This window comes from Notechis scutatus, chromosome 1, assembly GCF_049901735.1.
Source record: "Notechis scutatus isolate UNSWTSFEM ecotype Mainland chromosome 1, rNotScu1.2, whole genome shotgun sequence".
Classification (NCBI taxonomy): Eukaryota; Metazoa; Chordata; class Lepidosauria; order Squamata; family Elapidae; genus Notechis; species Notechis scutatus.
The window spans coordinates 236,392,047-236,414,334 of NC_142009.1; the positions used below are offsets into that span (position 1 = coordinate 236,392,047).

The 22,288-nt window shown below is 36.9% G+C and overlaps 1 protein-coding gene across 10 annotated transcripts in view; it reads right to left on the reverse strand.

The window, feature by feature from the left end:
* Window positions 1-785: 785 nt before the first annotated feature.
* Window positions 786-22,288, reverse strand: part of SLC25A22 (solute carrier family 25 member 22) — a 75,722-nt gene continuing 54,219 nt past the window's right edge. For all 10 annotated transcript variants that reach the window (XM_087950803.1, XM_087950801.1, XM_087950810.1 and 7 more), the window contains 5 exons: window positions 13,004-13,122; window positions 7,658-7,832; window positions 6,961-7,115; window positions 4,543-4,618; window positions 786-3,718 (listed from right to left, as the gene is read on the reverse strand). In XM_087950803.1, coding sequence (XP_087806929.1) covers window positions 3,565-3,718; window positions 4,543-4,618; window positions 6,961-7,115; window positions 7,658-7,832; window positions 13,004-13,122 — 679 coding nt within the window. In that variant the 3' untranslated portion in view covers window positions 786-3,564. The remainder of the gene's footprint in view (window positions 3,719-4,542; window positions 4,619-6,960; window positions 7,116-7,657; window positions 7,833-13,003; window positions 13,123-22,288) is intronic.

Sequence of the window (22,288 nt, forward strand, 5' to 3'; positions counted from 1 at the left end):
ACCTAGAATAGTTAATTCATATTTAGTAAATGAAATGTAGTACTGAAAATTTCTTGCTTCTCTGTTAGCATGCAGTGGCTAAGACGTGTTACTTGTGCCCTGTGAGTACAGACAAAAATGCTGTCAGAGACAATTTAAAAAATGACAACAACTAACTAGCACATGATTAAACCTAGGACTGAGCTTTATATGATATTACACTGGTGGGGAACAATATAAAGTGTGATATCATGTATTAGATAACAAGTTTATGTAGACCAGTATATATGCATTTTCTGTTGTGCATGTTGTCTTCCATAATATGTCCAAAGTAAAAGCAAAAAAAGTTCAAAATCACATCCACATTCTATTAAAAACCAGCACCATTAACTTCTATTCCACCTCAGTTTAATGAACATCAGTTCTCAACTTCCCTCCCTAATTATCATCACCACCCAAACTCTAGGTGGATATTGCCAGAGTCAGGACCTACACAGTGTTCTTCTAGGGCAGTCCCCAACCCTACTGTACCAAGTGGCCATTTTTAGATCTCATCTCCAGCACATCTTCTTCCAAACATGCAATTAAGAAAGCTTTTATTTGCCAACAAGTTCTTGTGCTTTCATGCAAAGACTGAAATACAGATTGATAAAGAAAAGCAATGGAAAGCTCACTGTATAAAAATAAGGAACAGTTCACCTATGGACATCATCTTACTTTCATTGCAAACTTTAGCCGGTGTTGGTCTTCGCACGCTAAATAGCACATAGAACCACATATTTAAAAATAATACAAGCAATTCATTGTCAGTTCAATCTTTTTGCTTTATCAAGATTATCCTAAATACAACTGTGTTACATGGAATGTGCAAAAGTCACCACAGGTCACAAGAAGCTGGTCAAAGCTCTTGGACCTTAAGTAGAAAAACTCAAATCTGTTAAAACAAGATGAAAAACTTCTACAACTTAAAATATGCTTGAAGTCACATTGTAAGGGTTTCTTTTTAAAGTGAGCACTTGCGAGTAAACCTTTGGAAACCTAGGTAACTCTGTCAATACCGCAGTGATTCATAATTTCCCTACAAGAAAAGAACCCAGCTAACTCTGGCCCCATGGAGCCACAAGGCCCTCTGACAAGCATTCAGACAAACATTAATTACACTGCAATTAGATTGTCTCTGCAGCTTAAGCATGCCTTTCAAATATTAGTGTTAATTGTTACATTGCTAGATAACAGGAAGGCCTGTGAAACAGTGACACCTTATTTTACTACATCTGGTCATGGTAAAGTTTTCCTTGTCCCAAAATAGTGCTTTTTCTCCTTTTCCAGCAGTACTGCTAACCCACAACTCAGCAGGAAATCTGCCTGATAAAGCATGCAGATGCAATCTAGTGGCAATTTTTTTTAATCTGGCCCTAGTTGAGGTATAAATAATTTTCTTTATCCAAGCTTTTACCCAAGCAAAGGTTTACTTGGAATTAAAATAGAATCTCAGACTATTAATCTTGTAGACACTATTGTAGAGGACATTAAACATTTGATTCTTTTTTTTAAAAAAAATGACAATCATATTTTTAAAGTTTAAATTTAACCAAATGGTTAATTAAAACGGATCTAAACTTTATGTATTGAAGTGCATCAACTAATCCTAATTTTGTGCTTCCTAAAAACCCAAAATTTTGCTTAATTTCTGTTTCAAAAATATCAAAATATATTGTTGCAATGAATTAAAATATGTGCCATTATATTTTTTGATTTAACAATGAAACCTTAAGGCGTTCTTTTTGTTTTTTTTAAAGTGATGTCTGATTAGCTGGGTGAAAGAAATATAGCAAAAGAAGTTTTAAACCATGATTAAATGCTTATAAAAGGACTTAAAGAAAAATATGTGTGTCATGAAACAAATTATTAAATATAGCTTCTATTCTAAACCAGTCTTACTGCCCCACAGTTATTTTGTCCATTTGCAACCCTAAAACTAATTTTCCAAAATAGACATGGTTTTACATTGAATTTGAAAGAGCAAGTAGAAAAATTAATGACACATTTTTAAAAAATCCTTATTACTCATAAGGGATGTGAACATAGTTAACATTCTGATTTGGAATCCAAAACATTTCTGAATAGAGAAGACAACTATCTATAAAAATGCTTTCTACAGAATGGCATGAAGATACTAGCAATTAAAGCAATCTACAGAGACATGAAGTCCAAAATGTAAGCAAAAACATGCCAAAAATTAGATCTTCTGTCCCCTAAGACTAAAAGTGTTGTAATTTTTAAAGAGAAATATTTTGTTTTTAAAAAATGTGTCCCCCAATGTTGGATATTCAAAAAGGATATTCAAAGAAAAGCAGCTGACTGAACTAACCAAAGCCAAGAACAAAAAAATATATACAGCCAATATTAGAATGGCTTTTTCCACTGAAACAGCAAATGTAAGGGAAAAACAAAAAAAAACAGCTTGAAATGAGAACATATATGCATGGATGACTTTATGAAAGTAATAAACATGCAAACTTCCCCTTTACAATAAAAACTGCATCTGAAAAATGCAATTTGTTGTTCAGGGGAAAAATGATAACCTGCTGGTATAAAATAGGTTAAACTTCTTTGATTTTGGTGTGTCTAAAGAAACATACAAGGTTTTCCTCCGCCATGCTCTGTTCCACCAGTTCTTTTGTAGCATTGACCAACCATAAGAGAGTTCAGTTGCCTTTGGTCTTACTATGATCCCAAACAAAAATAAGGGAGCAATAAACACATTCTATACACAGGTTAAAAGACACAGACATGTGAAACCTAGGATGGGGTGAAAAGTAGCATGGAGAGCAGCATCTCAGGTTGAAAGAGGAGTATTTACGTTACTGGAGTTTTATCCAGCACATTTTTTAAAAAAACCATTAACTCAAATAATTTGGTTCCCCCCAACTGTCATAGCTCACAGATAATTCATGACCCTGGACGTTTCCAATAGATGAGGTTTCAGAGGGCAAATGCACAGTTATCCCGAGTACATTTTCCCCACACGGATCTATTATGAAGGTGATCCTTTCATAAAATGAAAACATTAAGATGCAGCTTTCCCTTTGCCCTCTCTTCATATTCAAAAGTTTATTTAAGTCCAGCTAATTTGGAGAAGGGATGTTTAGGAGACCCATCTAAAAACAAATACTTTGTTCTCAGTAATTGCCTGGGTCAAGTAACCTCCCTTTTATTGGGTACCAATTGATTCTTTTCCCCAGAGACTTAACCCCAAGAATAGAGACATGGAAACACATCCTGTTCTTTTGCTCCTTCATGAGTTGTTGGCAGTTCCAGAAAAGAACTTCCATTAGACAAGAGGAACAGCAAGCCAGTCAGACAGTCTGTGTTAAATAGTGTCTTTAAAATTGATAATTAAAAAACAGACATGACTATTTAGATATCCCTCCTCGGGGCCATGTTGTTATGAGGAAAATAACTTTTAGAGACAACATTCATTCCCACTATTACTGCTTGGAACCCTTTCTGCCGTTGCTCTGACATCACAATGACAAAAATAACTATGATGAATTCCAATTGGATGAGAAGAAAGGTGAGAGGTTAATCCTGATGCCGTGGAAACATGTCGAGGAAGAATTCAGCAATGCCGATGAAATAGACAACTTGTGCAATACCAAAGAGTGGGGCAATGACCAAGGCTCTGCAATATGCTCCCTTAAAAAAGGCTAAGGGACCTTCATTACGCCAGATTTTCCTAGAAAAAGACACGGAGAAAAGAGATGAAATCACCACTGGCTTCAAATATCATGTTAAACCATGATTGGTTTTAATAATGGTTTGTTGAATACATTGCATTAATCCATAAATTATAGCTCACAAACCACACTGTCTGGAGTTGGCAAACATGCCAAGCCAGTATCAAATCAACCACTTCACACGTCAGGTTTACACACCTCCCCTGGGAGGGGGTCCAGAAGAGGAAGTGCCTCTCTTGAACATGAGTCCATCTATGTTTCAAGTCTGGCACCAGCCATGAAATGGGATGGGGGTTGGGGGTAACAGTTTCAATCCAGGAGGTCTTGAAAGCTTTCAGAACCTCTGCTCTGGAGATAATCAGATATAAACCCCTTCAAGATGGGCTTTAGAGAGCCCTTGGGTTTGTTGCTGTTGTACTGGAATTCATACTTGTAGCAAGAATTCTGCCTGAATTCTATTGATGAGTTAGCCATTCAATCTCTGTGGCTGCTAGTTCTTGGGGTTTAACTTCTTGTGTGTGACACAGAGTATGGGGTGGTTAAGGATCATCATGGTAACTATGGACCTGACCCAAGTCATTGAGGTCTTAACAGACAACAAGGATAACATATTAAATCTGATTTTCTCTTGGACCAGTTGTAATGTGGAGGACATCACCATAGGGTTGTTGTTGTTGTTGTTTTGCCATAGTTGGGTCACTCTATGATTGCTTGTTGAAGCAGTAGCAAGTTTTATGCCAACCACTCTCAAGATCCCATCCTTCCATTGCTAATCCTCTGTTAACTACTCATTAACAACATCCTTCAGACAGAGATAATTTACCTGGCACAGTCTATTATCCCTGAATATGTGTCCTCATTGACTCCTCTCTGCAAGGACTGAAGTCTTGTCTTGATTACTGCAGAAATATATAGTAGTAGAGTTTGTTATAATCAGTGCCTTAATTTGTATCAAGTTATTTTTTGCAAGTTTTTCAATTGTTACAGATACTTCTATTCAATCTATCAAAGCTGTACTGGAAAAGATCTTATCAATTCTAACTTCAAGAACATATCAATATTTAATCTTGATTTAGAACATTCTTCTTAGAACTAATCATACATTATTTGACAATGAGGAATTTGGATAATGGGCTGTGTGAATGACTTTGGGAGACAGAAGGAAGCGTTGAGCCTAGATATCCTCATGTAAATGTATCTCAGCCAGCAAAAGGAAAAGAGGACTGGGGACCATTTCAGAAGGTACCCTCCCTACTTCCCTGTAAAGTAAAAATAAAAGAAGGGGTGAGAGCTTTCAGACCCTAACACTCAGAGTTTTTCAATGGGAAGAACTGTTTGTGAACCACAATAAAATACATGGAAATATCCCATTGCTGAAGAAAATGAAACTAAGGTTAGGGTTAGGTCTACTTGGAGTAATGGCTGAAAAATATTAATAGGGAATATTCTTAGCATTTTTCCAAGAAAAGAGCTGGTGACAACTTTTTGTTCAGAGTTATTTGTGAACTACAGTAAAATACAAGGGAAAATCCCATTGCCAATCAAAATGAATCTAGGTTAGGGTTAGAATTAGGTTTAGGACTAGGGTTTGGTCTGCTGAGAGACATGGCTAATAATTAATGTTAGGGATACATTCTTAGAGGTTTTCTAAGCAAAGCGATGTTGGTAGCTTTTCATTTGGAGTAATGCCCAAAAAGTAATGATAGGGATAGATTCTGAGAGGTTTTCTAAAGAAACAACATTGACAGATTTTCTTTTTGATTTGATTCTGAACCACAGTAAAATACATGGGAAAACTCCACTGCCAATGAAACTAGGGTTAGGGTTAGGGTTAGGTCTACTTGGATTCATGGCAAAAAATAATAATGCTAGGGATAGTTTCTTAGAACTTTTCCAAGGAAAGTTGATAGCTTTTTGTTAGGGTTTGTGGACTACAGTAAATTACATAGGAAAATCCCATTGCCAAGAAAAATTAATCTAGGGTTAGGGTTAGGTCTCATGGCAAAAAAATAATTAAGGGCTGGATTCTTAGGTGTTTTCTAAAGAAAGCGATGTTGATAGCTTTTCTTTTGGAGTAGTTTGTGGACCACAGTAAAAAATACATGAGAAAATCCCATTGCCAATGAATCTCAGGTTAGAGTTAGGTCTACTTGAAGTCATTGTCGAAAAGTATTGTTAGGGAAATTGTATATTCTTAGCAGTTTTCTAAGAAAAGTAACAGTTTCAGCTTTTTGTTGAAAATTGTTTGTGGACCACAGTAAAATACATGGGAATATTAATTGCCAATAAAAATGAATCTACAGTTACGGTTAGAGTTAGGGTTATGTCTACTTGGAATCATGCCCAAAAACTAATGTAGGCATAGATTCTTAGCAAGATCAGAGACTGTGAAACCTTTTTATTCGGTGTTGCTTCTGGATTATAATAAAATACACTCAAAAATCTCTTTGCTAATCAAAATGAAAATAGGGTTAGGGTTCAGATTAGGTCTACTTGGAGTCATGGCTGTGTAGTATTCTTAAGGATATATTCTTAGACATTTTCTAAGGGAAAAGATGGTGATAGCTTTTCCTTTGGAATAGTTTGTGATTGCCAGCAAAATATATGAGAAAATTGAATTTCCAATAGAAATGAATCTAGGGTTAGGGTTACATCTAAATTAATATTCATGGCTGGTACATCTTTTCTGGGTTACATCAAAAGACTAACCATTTGTAATCTAAATTTTGTGAAGTAAACTGTATCCGAATGGAAGATTCATGAGAGGTATACACTTTAACACATGTAAGCCAACTCCTTAAGAAATCTCTGATGCTTCAGAGGAAGTCACGTGGAGCTTTCAGATGGCCTGGAGTTAACCCTTTGTTACACATGGACTGCCTTAGCTGGTTCTTAGCTTTTCTCGAGAACAGCAGCAGAGAATAAATTATCCCAATAATCTTGTCCTCATTAGCAAATGAACATCAGAATTCTGCTGTGCAGGCAGAATTAACAGAGCAGAATTCTGATGTTCATCTGCCAATAAGGACAAGTTTTTTTCTTCCAAATTTGCCTTTGATGTGTGGGAATTAATTTTAATTTAAAATATTCCAAAAACTTAGGGCTTATTTTAATTATAGTTTTTAAATGTCTGTTTTACTGTTTTGGTTTTATTTTGGTTGTTTCCCTCAGCATCCATAGCCAGCATTGTTGATGGCTCTTCCTGTCCCCACACCCCAATAAATGCTATAAAAGTACTTACCATCACAAGGATTGACAGCTACGGCTGCTGTGCTGCCTGCCGCACATCCAGATAGGAAGGAGACATAGAAAGGAGCCTTGACTTCAGGGCTCTTCTGCCCCAGTTTGTTCAGATTGGCAAACAGTGGAAAATAAACAACGGAAAATGGGACATCCCTACAAGAGGAGAGGCACACAAAGAGTGGGATTTCTGAAAAGCTGTTTCTTTCTGTCCTATAATAGCACTAGTTGGCCACACACATGTTCATTATAACTATCTGATGTGTGCACTGAGAAAGTAGTTCTGTTTCTCACTTTATACTTGCATTTAGCTCCATAAAGCTACTCCACAGAGCATCCCTGGCAAGTTTTTGGTCTTCCAGACTGAATGAACACTCAAGAGAAGGTCATGGTGCTCATTTAGATTCACCCCTTTCCAGCCAAGCCTCTTCTCTCCTAGAATATATTATTGCTTCCAATTTACACGCAAAAAAAATCTTCTGAGACTAACCAAATCAGCAGCAAGCAATAGTGATTCTTAACATAATTTTAGAAATACCTCAGAAATAATAAATACAACATTTCTGATAGAAACACATGATTTCTTTTGAACAGGGTTAGAGCCAAGTGGCTGTGCTGAAAGGCAGGAATTAGGACCTTTTACTTAAACACACATGCCACTGAAATGGTTGTGTGTGGATCTGGAAAAAAATGCCAACCTGAGCAATGTGGCTCCAAGTCCTTTATACAGTCCTGCAATGCCTTTGCTCCGAAGCAAATCTCTTGTGATTTGCATTGCCGTCATTCGCGTCTCTACCGCTGACTCTGCAGCTCCAGTGCCAGTGGATGATGGGCTGAGCTGGGCTTGTCCTATCATAGACTTCTTCTGAGCAGCTGCAGAGGAACCAAAACAGCAAAACCAGTTAGATTCTTCCATTTTAGTCTCAGGATGCAGCACAAGTGGAAACCACAACAGATGGTTAAGCTGTTAAAAAGGTATTCTTCTCTGACCTCAGAATAAACAGAGAACAAGACACAAGAATTTAACTTGTCGCAAAGGTGCTTTTTCAAGAGGCAACTTGGCTTCCTAGTTAATGAGAAAGTCCAGTTGCCTCTTGAAAAAATACCTTTGGGACAACCATGACCTGGTTGACTGAGAATCTCTGTAGACATACGAATTTTACTTATTCTTATTCAAAGATTACTTTGGTACATATGCTAGGGGTATGCTCATTTGTAATTTTTTATTGGTTATTTTTTTGCTACAGTATATCAAGCTTGGACTGATGTAAAAGAAGAGTATCTATTCCTGAGACTTTATACGTTGGTTTAATAAAAGTGTCAACACTCAGCCTTTGAATTAGCTAGATAATATTATTGTATAGTTAATCCTTGACTTATAACCACAGTTGTGACCAGAATTTCTTATAAAAATTAGATCCAATTTTATGGCAATCATGCGGTCGTTAAAAAAATCCAGCTTCCCCAATGGTTTTTTGTTTTTTGTTTGCTGAAAATAAGCAAAAAAACAACACCCCAGAAATCATGATCGTGATTAAGGATGCTGCATCTGATCATGTTGCCAAATACATGAATTAAAATCAAGTGACCACAGGGTTGGTGTGACAGTCATAACTGCAACTATATCTCATAAGTCACTTTTTTCAAGGATGTCATAACTTTGAATCATTGTTAAACAAATGGCTGTAAATTGAGGACTACCTGTATAAGGTCTAGGTTTAATTCATTATTTAAAAATTGGACCATGCTGTTGAAATTAAAGAAAGTTATATAATTTCCGTAGCCTGATACATTGTTTTCTTTGTTATTCAACTCCCCCCCCCCCAGTAAGAATTAGATACAAAGTAGGTGTAGGTTTTTGTTTTTAGTGTTCTTCACATTTCTTGTTTAATTTTTTTCTTTTTCCTTTTCAGGCAGTTACTTTTGTTTTCCTTTCCTTAGGTAGTTTAGAATTGCTTCTCCCCTTTTTTTCACTACATATGGTAGTTCTCTGTACAGTTTATAATTCATATTTAGCTCTTTGTGTTTATTTTACATAATAACATACAATAGACCTCCATTCATTAATAATATACGTAGTTATAATTGTTACACAATATTGTAAACTAGCAACTACCCTGTTTCTCCAACAATACGGCCTCCCCCCCCATAGGAAGTCCCAGCATGTTTTATAGGCATGAAATGAAATTAAGCCCCTCCCCCAAATTAAGGCCTATATTAAAACATGCGAAATGGGGGGGAATGGTGGGGGGGCTTGCCGTTAGGAAGTACTTTTGTTGCACACCCGGATATGGTGCTGCCTGCATTGACCCCGATATGAAGTGCCCCACCAATGCTGAGGTCAACATCCAAGCTGTCACCGCCTGCCCGCCCGAAGATGCAAGGGGGGGGGGGGGAATTAAGTCACCCCCAAAAAGACGACCTAGCCATTTTTTCGGGGCTCAAAAAAAAAATAAGACCCGGCCTTATTATATGAGAAACACGGTAGTTTATTAGTTAGTTTAATTACTTAGTTATTTAGTTTAGCAACTAAGGTTTTTTTTAATAAAATAAATTTTAATGTTTTTGAAATGTATTAAAATCATATTTAAAAATAATAAATAAGACTTCTGGGAAAGAAACAGCAAACTGAAAATGACACCACAAAAAGTGGAGCTAACAGCCACAGTGGAATGAAACACTGGACATCTCTTTGATAATTCCTCTCAGGACAAGGAGAGGACTTGAGATTGCCCACAAGTGCTCCAGAGTCCAGACAATTGCTCCTCACAGGAGACTGCAAGATAGCGGTCTCTTGCAGATTTAGAACTCTGGGAAGCGAGAAATAGACATCTTGCACAAACTATAGTCAGTGCCTTTAAAAGGGTTGACATAATTCCTTTTCTTATCACTTCTAAAATTTGTTTCTTAACTGCTTCAGGAAAAACAGATGATTTTTAGAAAGCTTTGTATTGACAAACTTTATGATCTTGCTAGACCAGAAAATTACTTGTAATCTTAATCTTGTAAAAGTGTTACTTTTCCCTCTCTGAATTTCTACTGTTATCAGCAGAGGACACAAAATGGGGACAGCCATTTTAATTTATGTTTAAGTTCTACACCCTCTGCTTTTCCCCATTAACTATTCTCTGTAATCCTTCTGTTTTTTGCCATAGAGTGGGCTACATAAAGTCTTACCAAAGCTAGTGTATATAGAGTTAAAATAGCTTCTGAGCAACCAAGATACTTATGTCAACCTTTGTGCCACAGTGACAATTTTCTGCAAAAAATAATAATCATAATAAAAAGAATCTGCATTAGCTTATTTGAACTGAAAAATACAAAGACAGGAAAAAAGAAGCAAATAAAAGTATAAATATAGTGTAGTGCTCATTCACAGCAGTCTAGCTTGACATAATGTTTATACTATAGACTGAGGCTTTAGGAAATAAATGAACAGTATGGCTGACTCAGCTCCAACAATAGCAGTCATTCTTCATTCAATTCTATGTCCCACATTAACATCACTCCAGAAGGAGGCAGAAGTGGCTCCTACAAGTACTATGGACTGTTGGTTTGGGGACCCACATCCCAACAGTTGGAAGGTGTCCATTTAAAGATGAGGTGAACCATTCCTGAATCAGTAAAATTAACATTTAATATAGTAGTTAAGTGAAGTGTGTCCCACCATTTCAGAGCACACATAGTCATCCTTTTCCTACTCTACATACAGATTGAGTATTGGGTTTTGTTTTAAAGTAGACCAGTCCACCAAAAAAAAAAGTGTGCATGTATGAAGTAATAGAATAATGGCACATAAAACTTGCCTAAGGGAAAACTAATATACCTCTAAGACTTCAGAAGGCAACTCTACAAGTGGGGAAAAGAGAAAAAAGATGAATAAAAGCATCAAGAGTGACTAAATCTCTTCCTTGCGTTAGTTTTCCAGTTTAATAATTTATCACCAGAAGAAAGCTATTATTTTCCTGTCTTTTCTCCACTATTTAAATATTTAAAAGATCCTGTTTCATTAAAAAAGGGTTCTATACATGAGGTAGATCACCCATGTCTGGACAAAAAAGAGAAAAGACTTCTCCATAAACAAAGGGGAGGAACTGATGTTATCACAGCTCTAAATTGTCAGACTCCAAATTTGTTCCTAAACTTTATTACTGAATTCAGCTATTAAAAAGGGTCCATTTAAGAAACCTTTTGACTCTTAATATAAGCATCCATTTCTTATATTTATTGCTATTTATTAGCTGTTTCTATCTTTATGTTAATGATTTTAATCTTTTGGGGATCATTTATGTAGGCATGTAATTGTACCATGGATGTTACTTGCTAGGTCTGGAAGACACTGTTGCTAAGCATAGATTAAGTCTCTTAGTAATGCTTAACCATTTGGGTTAAAGTGGGAAGAAGGGTTTTTTTTTGGAATTTCCTACTTGACCACCAGATGGAGCTAGAGGCTAGCAGTTGAATGGCAATTGAGGCTGGAAGGAAAGGTTATTACATAGACACAATGCTTTAGTATGTTGCTTTTAGATTGCTACTAATTTTGTTAAAGGAAAAATCCTTATTGACTTCAGCAGGGGAGCAAAATGCAAGATGCTGACTTTGTTTAAATCATTGCTAGATTAAGTGTCTCTCCTCAGGGGGGAGGAATGTGCCCACTGCTCTGGAGACGGCTCTGGCAGGAGGATTTTTATGACCCTGTTACTTGTAAACAGGCTGGAGAGGGCCTCTTTTTATTGCTTTTCCTCCCTTCCAGATGAGCAGAGGAAGATCAGCTTTCGTTTTACCTATAAGCACACAGGCATGACTTCTCAGACTCTCTCACTGCATTTGTAGAAGGTTTCAAGACAGAGGTTTGATTTTCCTTTGAGAGCTGGGGAATCTCTGACTCTCCTTGTTATGCAAATGGAGTCTCTGAGATAGCAGGAAGACAAATTGAGCAGAGGAGAGGGGGGGGGGTTTCCTGTAATTCAAACTGGTTTTGCAACTCTGTGGCTCAGAAAGAGCTCTCTTTGTCTCTAGCATGTGGGGGAATTCCAGCCCCTCCCACCATCCAAATAGCGTGTAAAGGGTTCCGTTGCACACAGAGAGAGACAATGAGAATTCAGGTTTAGATTAGCATTGCATATTCACTCCTGGCTTCAATATTATTTTGCTTTATCACAAATCCAAATTAACTGTTTTTATACTGATGGGCTTCAGGACTTCAAATTAATCATCTTTTTACTGTTCTGTATTCTGTACAGTGGTAGATTTTGTCTTCTGTACAGATGCAGATAGATAAACTCAATAAAACATACATACAAAGTCTTTATTATTGGTTCATCAAATATCCTCATAACTCACATTTGTGACAAAGTTCTTCTTTAATGACCAATCCTTTGCATATCTATCTTTTAGGTAAAAAGATGGTTATCTCCTATCCCTTTTCTCCCATCTCGTAGCGGTAGAAGTAGAAAAGTTACCACGGGTCCGTGAGTTCAGGCAAGAGCGAGGAAACCTCCCCCAACCCATCGAGGGTCAATTAATGACCAATCAGGATTACAGATGTGGTCACGTGATATGGACTACATTTCCCAGGATACCTTAACTACATTTACCAGGATGCATTCCCTTAACAATTGCTAACTAACTATCCAATTCCCATACACTGGCTGGACAGCACAATGGATGTTTTAATAACATTGTGATTGTAACCTGTTGAGACTTTTTAAACTGCAATGAGTGAAAAAAGAGTAACAATAATTCAATATTCCCAATCTGGCATCCTGTCATTGTTTTATAGAGGCCTTCCTGTTATCTCTGTGACTCCTGACCATTTTCAGGACATAATAGAAATGTTAGTCTAACTCTGTGCCTAAGATGGATGGTTTGGGAAAGCTGCATCTTTCTCTTTGTAAAATCTTACATTAGGATAGTTTGCCTCAACTCCCTCTACCCATGAAGTAGCTCACTGTTAGCTTTCTCCAATCATTAGGAATCATTGGGTGCATTTTCTGTTATTATATGAGCACTATAAGTAAAAGAGAGAGAGAGAGATAAGGTACCAATTCGGCCTGCATCTTGCAGCTGGATTTTGAGCATCTCCATGGGAGTAGTGACAATCACCTGGCAGGTCCCTGCCCCACAACCGGCCAGCATCTCTTTAGGCAGCGTCAACTTGCCCCTGGAAAAAAGACAGGGAAAAAAGAAACAAGCACACAGAAAATTAGCTAGACAATCCAGCCACCTAGCATAATCTGATTTCAAGCAGCAACAGCAACAACAAATTTTGTCCTTTCACTCAAATGCCCAGTTTTACTGCTAAGGAATCAAATGACAACCTGTATGGAATGAGAGTCATAAATAAACCTGTCCAGTTTTGGTCTTCTTGATCATGAATGCAATGGCATATAAAATCTGAAGACTCAATAACACAGCACTGCAGCACAATTTTGAAATACCTTTTTTTAATAAACAAAGACAGCACTCGGAAAAATGAAATATATACTGTCCTTGCTTTTATTCAAAGACAATTTCTATGTTCCTTGTTTTAAAACAAAAACTACAGCCAGATTTATCCAAATGCACCTTTTGGCAAAACACTGGACACACAAACAAATACACTACAAACATTGGAGGCAAGGAAAAAATTCCGGGGGAATTAGTTATGTTAATCTGTAAAGCTAGATGTCTCTCTAAGAGGTTGACAAGAATCCTGTTTTGGAAATAAAGCCACTGCAGTGCTAGGCAGTAAATCTCTCTCTAACAGTATTTTGGCTCTGCAGAAGTGTAATGCAAATCATAATACCACATACAGCTGTCATCACCTGATGACACTGCAAAATCAAAATGTAACAGGAGACTGTAGCCACAGGAGTATCATTACCATCAGAGCAAAGGAGGATAACAGGAAAGGAATTTAGTCTTCTTAGTCAGGCAACACTTTGAGAAAGAAGTAACTTTCAAAGAGGACACTATAAGGGGGATGAAGGAGAAAAGCAACTGCATCATGGGTTGTCCCTTTAGCCCTGAGGCATATTGGCTTTGGGCTTTAGCCCTTTCCATCATACTACAATCTGCTGTTGTAGAAGTTCGTAATCTCAAAGGCCTCACAGATAACTCCAAAAGTGCTGATAAAATTTGCCACCATATTGCATGGTTTTCATGGGAGAAAAGAAAAATTATTAAATACATGGGGATTAAATGAATGAAATATTTAACTATTTGTTTTCTACTACTGGCTGCAAACAAATAGAAAGTTTCACATACTTCTGATAATTTAGCATAATATAAGTGATCAAATCTGAAACTCTTAGCCTGTAACACTAGGCAAAAGCAGAGCAGTTCACAGTGTTGGGAACAGAACAGGCTGAAATCCCATCACATTCCAGTCATCAAGAGGTTATCTTCAATTAAAAGAATTAAAAGAATATGCTACCTAATTAAAAAACAAAGCCCTCCCATGCTCATGCCTCCTAGTAGAACCCAGAAATTTTCTGTTTTCTTCTTTTCAATACAATATTTAACTCCATGATCTAAAGCATTTTACTATGTGTATATGGTGTTTTTTTAAGGGACTTTTGACTAGGCATCCATGACCAATGACCAGCCTAATCAGAAAGAATGATCTGAAACAATGCTTCCACGTTTTAATAAGGACTCATTCTTTTGCATTTTTAATATATCTGTTACATATATCTGTTACTGTACATGATGAGAGGAGACCATTAAATCACTTTAGTTACACTGAATAAAGAGGATCAGGAAAACATACTTTAAGTAAACCTAGCATAAATCACACAGAGATCTAGAGTGGAACCCTCTTTCTAAATGCACAGGCTGGCCTATTTCTGGCACTACGGTTAATTTGTCACTTCTCGGAGAATTCAGAGCAGCCAAAGATCTTGGCCACCAGCCAAGAGCTAGAGCTGGAAATGAGGTGGTACATTGCCCAGTTATGTCTTCAAAGCCAACACCACATAGCTGAAGCTTAGCATCTGTGATCCATCAAAACCTTCCCTCTGTGGGAAGCCCGGAGTAGCATAACATTCATCCCTTTACCTAGAGGGACTGCCACTGCTTCAAGCAGTGACCACAATATGATTGACTTTTGTCCACACAAAAATCACCACAATGATGTAATCCCCAATTGTAACTTCAAAAAAGGCAACTATGATCTTATAGACAACGATCTCTCATCCCTTGATTGGCAATCTCTATTCACTGGATGCAATACTGTTGAAGACTATTACAACATATTTTTACTTGAAGTCAAAAGAGTCATCAAACTATATGTACCAACAACAACTCCCAAAACAAAACAAAAAAGCAGATTACCCATAACAATAAGGAAACTTCAATCCAAAAAGAGATCACTCTGGCGGAAAAACAAATCTGGTCACATTGCCTATTTCAAAAGCCGATACAAAAATTTATGCCACCAGATAAAGACCGAATGCACCAATTATCACATTAAACAAGAGGAAAACCTTCTAAGCACCAATTCCACCCGTGCTTTTTACAATTTTGTAAACAACAAACTAAAAGACTCAAGGTCCATCCCACCCTTGATAGGACCTGATGGTAAAGACTGCAACGACGACACCATTAAAGCCAACCTCTTTAACACATTCTTCGGCTCAGTATTTGTAAACAGCAACGGATCATGCCCAGTATTTCCTAGCCGTACCACAGATAACAACAATGATCTAATACATATCGATTTTACAGAAGACAATGTTGAAAAAGCACTACGCAATCTAAAACCATCTCTATCTATTGGACCGGATGGAATATGTGCCTACTTCTTAAAAAGCTATCCACTGCCATAGCCAAACCTCTAAGCATAATCTTTGAAAAATCTTTCAGGACCAGCTCCTTGCCTAACCTATGGTCACAAGCCACAGTCATCCCCATCTTCAAAAAGGAGACCCAAGCCTAGTTGAAAATTACAGACCAATCTCCTTATGCTGCGTCACCTGTAAAGTCATGGAATCAATTATTAACCAATCCATCATCCTCCACTTAGAGACAAACAACCTACTCTCCAATAAACAATTTGGTTTCAGAAAAAACTATCCTGTAATCTGCAACTCTTACACTGCAAAAACATATGGACGACACAACTCGACCAGGGCAAAGCAATAGACGCAATCTACATAGACTTCTATAAAGCCTTTGATTCAGTGGTTCACGACAAACTACTCCTAAAAATAAAATCCTATGGTATCTCTGGACAACTGAATAACTGGATAGAAGCATTCCTGGCAAACAGACAACAAATGGTCAAAATTGGGAGCGTCCTATCAAATTCTGTACCTGTCAATAGTGGTGTCCCCCAAGGCAGTGTTCTAGGACCAACTCTCTTCATACTCTACATAAATGACCTCTGTGATCATATTAAGAGCAATTGCGTTCTTTTCGCTGATGATGTAAAGCTGTTCAATACCACAGACAATACTGCTACCCTACAAAAAGATCTTGACTATGTATCAGAATGGTCAAACAAATGGCAACTTCAAATCTCAACAAATAAATGCTCTGTCTTACATATTGGCAAAAAAAATCAGAAAATAAAATACAAGCTGAATAGTCAAGATCTTGTTGATGACCCAAGCTCTGTAAAGGACCTTGGAATACTCACCTCTAATGATCTAAGTGCTAGAGCCCACTGCAACTACATAGCCAAAAAGGCATTAAGAGTTGTTAACCTAATCCTACGTAGCTTTTTCTCTGGTAATATCACACTACTAACCAGAGCATACAAAACATTTGCTAGACCAATACTCGAATACAGTTCATCAGTCTGGAACCCACATTACATATCTGATATTAGCACAACTGAGAAAGTCCAGAAATATTTCACAAGAAGAGTTCTCCACTCCTCTACTCGTTGTAGAATACCTTATGCCACCAGACTTGAAATTCTAGAACTAGAAAACCTTGAATTACGCCGTCTTCGGTCTGATTTAAGCATGGTATATAAAATCATACATTGCAATGTCCTACCTGTCAATGAATACTTCAGCTTCAACCATAACAACACAAGAGCACACAATAGATACAAACTCAAAGTTAACCGCACCAAACTTGATTGCAGGAAATACGACTTCAGCAATAGAGTGGTCAATGTCTGGAATACTCTACCCGACTCTGTAGTTTCTTCCCCAAACCCCAAAAACTTTAACCTTAGACTGTCTACTATTGACCTCACCCCTTTCCTAAGAGGTCTGTAAGGGGCGTGCATAAGCGCATCAACGTGCCTACCGTCCCTGTCCTATTGTTTCTTATTCTTCTTTTATTTTTCTTATATGTACCCATTTCATGTATTCACAACTATGTATACACTTATACTTATTATCTTGTAAACAATTGGCAAATCAAATAAATAAAATAAATAAATAATAAAGTTTCCTCTCCGGCTCAAAAAAAATAGCTTCAGGCAATCACATGCAGCCAGTTCCTCAGTCTGCATGATTGCTGCTTAGGTGCGGAGTTCTCTCATCTGAGGAGATTATAGTTGTAAGACCACAGCAGAGATGATCAAATAACTAAATATAGATTTCTCCTTTGAGAATATAGGAAGGAATTTTCACTGTACCCAAGTCACATGGGTACAAAAAGAAAACAAAGTTGGCAACATCCTTTTTAAACCATTAAAGCAATCAATTCCCTCCTTGAATAGAATCCGTCAGGGAATCAATTCTCTAAGAGACTAGTTTTCTGTATTAGTTTTTTCTCACAAAATGACTCTTAACTCCCTCATAGGTTTAGATTTTCCTTTGAATATCTATTGAAAATTATTTTTGCGTGCTCAAAAACTGAGAAGTGGGCACTAGCTACTTTAAAAATACTTTTACTCCTTTTATGATGAGCTACGCTATTTTAAAAAATGAAGTTAGTTTATCACTTGCCTCCCAAACTTTTCCCCACATTTTTCACTGAAACATGACTGAAATAATCTTAAGTTTCTGGATCAGGATGGGCAGAAATTAGGTCACAGCCTGCTTGTGATATCTATTTTTGGTAAAATGCTGAGCTTCTCCTGATTAGTGGAAGGCTAGTTTGGAAAAACTCTCCAGATGTTGGAAAAGCAATTCCCAGCATTACTAATTAGCTAGGGCTAGGCCAAAGTCATTCTGGAAGCTGCAGTCTGATGGATGCTGCTTTGAAAAATACTGTTCTAAAGAATGCTGGATAAGTAAAAATTATCGATTTTTTTACAGTATAATCATTAATTTTATCATCTCAATCATCATTTATAATCCACTTTTCCACTACAGGTACTCAAAAATGCATCATTCATTAATCAAAAATCCCTTAAATAAGCCTTTACAATTTAACAGTCTTGAGTTAGTAAGTAAACGGAAGACCAATGGTAGACCCTTAAAAAAAGATCATACCATATTTAGAAGGAAAAAAAACCACCCGGTGAACGTAGTTACAGCTGCGCTTAAAACAAACAAATCAAACATTCAGGATTAATTGGATCAATTGAATTGAAACAATTTCCCAAGAATAATATAAAGTTAGAAAAAAAATCTCTCTCAGTAAAACTAGTATATTCTAGGCCAGGGCTGTCAAACTCCTGGCCTATGAGCTGGATGCGTCACACCCTGGCCATGCCCACACCTGGTTTAACAAAGGGGGGGAAAGTCCTGATACGTCACGTGACGCCACCATGCTGTGAGTTTGACACTCCTGTTCTAGGCTTTTAAAGTGATGAGTAAAGAAAAGGTTGATCTTCAGAATTTTCTCCATTCCATTGGGCTATTACCCTTCCAGCAGAATTAATCTAAGCTGCTTTTACAACCTAGTAAAATGAACTTTGAATATGGGGATGGGGTGGTAGTGGCTAGAGTTAGTTTTTTTGAAAACATGGGTACTTCAGCAGAATGGTTGTTACAACGTGGCTAGCCAATCAAAGAATATCTCTTTACTAGAAAGTGAATTGATGAAGATACTTCTTGGATGCTATGCCATAGAGAAATCAGGCATTGTAAGTACAAGTTCTCTCTCATTTTTGTTTGTTAAAGCAAAACAGTATCACTTACAAGAAACATAAAAAGGAGATATCAGTTTCCCTGCTGATTAGGATAGGATGCATAAAGAAACAGTTAATGCAACCATGCTTAATAGATAGGAAGGGAAAAAAACAAAGCTCAGCAAACATATTTGGCCAATCCTAAACAGCAATGTGAAGGTCAAGATAAAAAGAATAAGATTATATTGCACCACAGGAAGGAGTCAATATTAATGAAGATAAAGTTCCTTTGGAAAAAGTAATACAGACAGTTCTCGTTTAGTGACCACAACTGGACCAGAAACTTGGTCATTAAGTGAAGTGGTTGCTAACTGAAACCACATCTGTGCTTTCCATCTTACTTCAGCTTTCCTTTGCTTTACAGACCTGCAAAGGTCACAAGTGCAAGACTTGCTCGTAAACTTACTTTTTGATCACTGTCATAATAGCAAACAGTCACTAAATGAGGCAGTCACTAAACAAAGATTATAGTCAGAACATTTTTAAATGTTTGAAAACATTTACAAAAATATTGTTTTTTACTAGCAATTTCTGAGTCACAGTACCCAATGGGACCAAATGATAGTTAGTATACATATGCTCCAAAATCGCCTGTAGAAATTATGCAGTGCAATGCTAGATACTATTTTCAGACCCTTGCAAGTACATATTTTGCTGACTATAAAGTCCTATAAATATTTATTTAGATGCAAGTTTCACAGTGCTTGGGAGGATTTGTGCCTTTCAGAGGTCTTGACCATTCCACTTTGGCCTTGTGAAGTCCATTATTATTTGGTATAAAATATAGCACACTAACACCTTGAACTGGGTCACATCTGTTAGAGGGATTGGAGGTACACAGCATATTTTGTTGAAGGCTGCTATGGGAATGGAAATTAAACAATAATCAAACAACTTCTTCTAACATCTTACTACAGGCTAATTTTACCATTAGCATATGGTAATATGGTTGACAGAACCAATTATTCAGAGAAATGCTTCCCTGTATTAAGGATATTTAAGGATATTGTGGATGGCTTAATGGGGATTTCCAATAAATTCTAAAAGGAAAAAAATATAACCTATATATTAAAAAATTATCTAGATAAGGACATGGTTAGGTCTCAGTTTACCGGACTTAACTTTATCCCCAATGGCAACTGAATGTTCCCACTTAGGATGGCCCCTGATTTGTTACACTTGTACTCAGATCTTTTAGGTCACAGTGCTTGGGAGACAGATAAAATGTAAGTGGGGATATAGTTTAAAAACAATTAACAGGGTAATAGTTCTCATAGCAACAATCAGCAAGTTTGAAAATTAACGCAGCGCATACATTACAGTGCACAGTATGCAGACAAATAAAGAGATTAATTATGGTCAGGGAATACCTAGGCATAAAAGCCTAAGAGGTATCTCTCCAATTGTATTGTTATCATTATGGCACTGTTTGCACAACATGCTTAAGCAGGTTAATCATTAACCAGTTAACTTTCTTGACACTGGTTCTAGCAGACATTCCACTCACTTTGTGGACTATGGAGACCCTACCAGCACGCCTTCCACTCCACCACCCTTCACGATGCTGTGTGCTGATCATCATCCCTCCCCTCTCTGAACAGAGCCCCAGGGACATAAGGCAAGATTCCCCAGGGAATACAGAAAAACCTCCCACCTTCTTCCATGCTTTTCCAACTGGTGCACTGAGGGTGCTCAAATGCAGACACCAACAATAACATGATGTGCACTTGAAGCAATTCTATATCTGGTCTTGGAATGGAAAAACATAGGTCTGTATTCTTAAAAACAGACATGTGCTACAGTGCTGAATCAAATTACTTAAAATTCCAGCTCAAGTACCAGCTATATTTTTTTTTTTTGCTATCTTTGCAATCACTTATTTGCAAAAGCAGCACATGCATTTATATTTTTACTATATTGAGGGACGTGCGAATGTGCATTCACTTAAGGCTGACATCAAAACCAATTCCATTCTATTGGTTTTATTGTTACTTCTAAGACAAATATATCTACGGTATGATGCTACAAAATTGTCTTTGGGACCAGATGTCTAAAGCAGGTAAAACCAGTTCTACTAATCTGGTCCTGCTATTATCAACAAATCGTTTAAAAGCCATAACATGCCAATTATGTGTTTCAAGAAATGCATTTCCATGCATTCCACAAGGAATATGACTCTGAGGCCCATCACATCCTAAGAAGTTTTAGATTATCAAAAATACAGGGGCTGTAACCAAGGTCAACTCACAGAGTCATAATTTAGAATGCACATAGGGAACGTATGAAAGCAGAATTTAATAATCCCAGCTTAAGTTTGTCTGATTAAACAAACAAAAATCCTGACGTTACTTATGTAACTGTCTGAAAAAAAGAAAAATCCTATGCCTGCTTTATAGTTATCAGTATTTTAGGTGAAAAGAGGCCCTGAATCTTTGCATGATTAAACTGGTAATATTTATTCAAGCTGCCAGCCCCCCCCCTCTTCTGCAGGGAAATAATATTCATTTTCTACATTGACCGTTAAAATTCAGATGGCATGATTACAAACAGAACATTTCATATCTTTAGGTGACCTGAGGAAGGAGTAAAGAATGTATCTAGCAGGCTTAGTGAAGACACGGCGAAGCCCCACATCAAACAGCTTCATCCCAAATTAAAGCACTATTTCTGGTCCAGCCTTCATTACTGCAAAGGCTTCTGTGTCAACATATTGCTTCACAATTTCTCTTCATTCAAAGATAGTAAAGCTTCACACCTATGGATTCACATTCAGTGTTCCAGGAAGCAACTACTGGAGGGGAGATATTTAAAATACTGCATGGTGTATGAAGAAGAGTTAAACCCTGCCCCCAACTATTATTTCTAAGAAAACAAAAAAAAAGTGTGCATTTGTATTTTAATTTATTTACTTGGCATAAAAAGTCATAAAATCGAGAAAGCTTTTGAATTCCCCAAAAGATTTCAAAAATTATATTTCTAGTAGGTGGAGTTAAATAACTAGAGGCAATGTTATTCAAATATCAACCAAATATAATTATTTCATTGCCCAAGAAAAGATTTCTCTTTTATGATAACAATTATCTTGTGATTATAAACTCCACATCTACATTTAAATACTATAAAAGTCTGTATTATTTTCTTCTATTCCTTTCTTTCTCTATTTCTATTTCTTCTGTAGTATTTCTAAAAAGAAAACAGTTCTAGGAAAAGTGTGTTTTCTGCAGTTAGTCAATAATTTAGATACCTGAATCTAATCCCATATTTTTCCATAAAATTATGACAATGTGAAGTTTCCATAGCTTCCAAG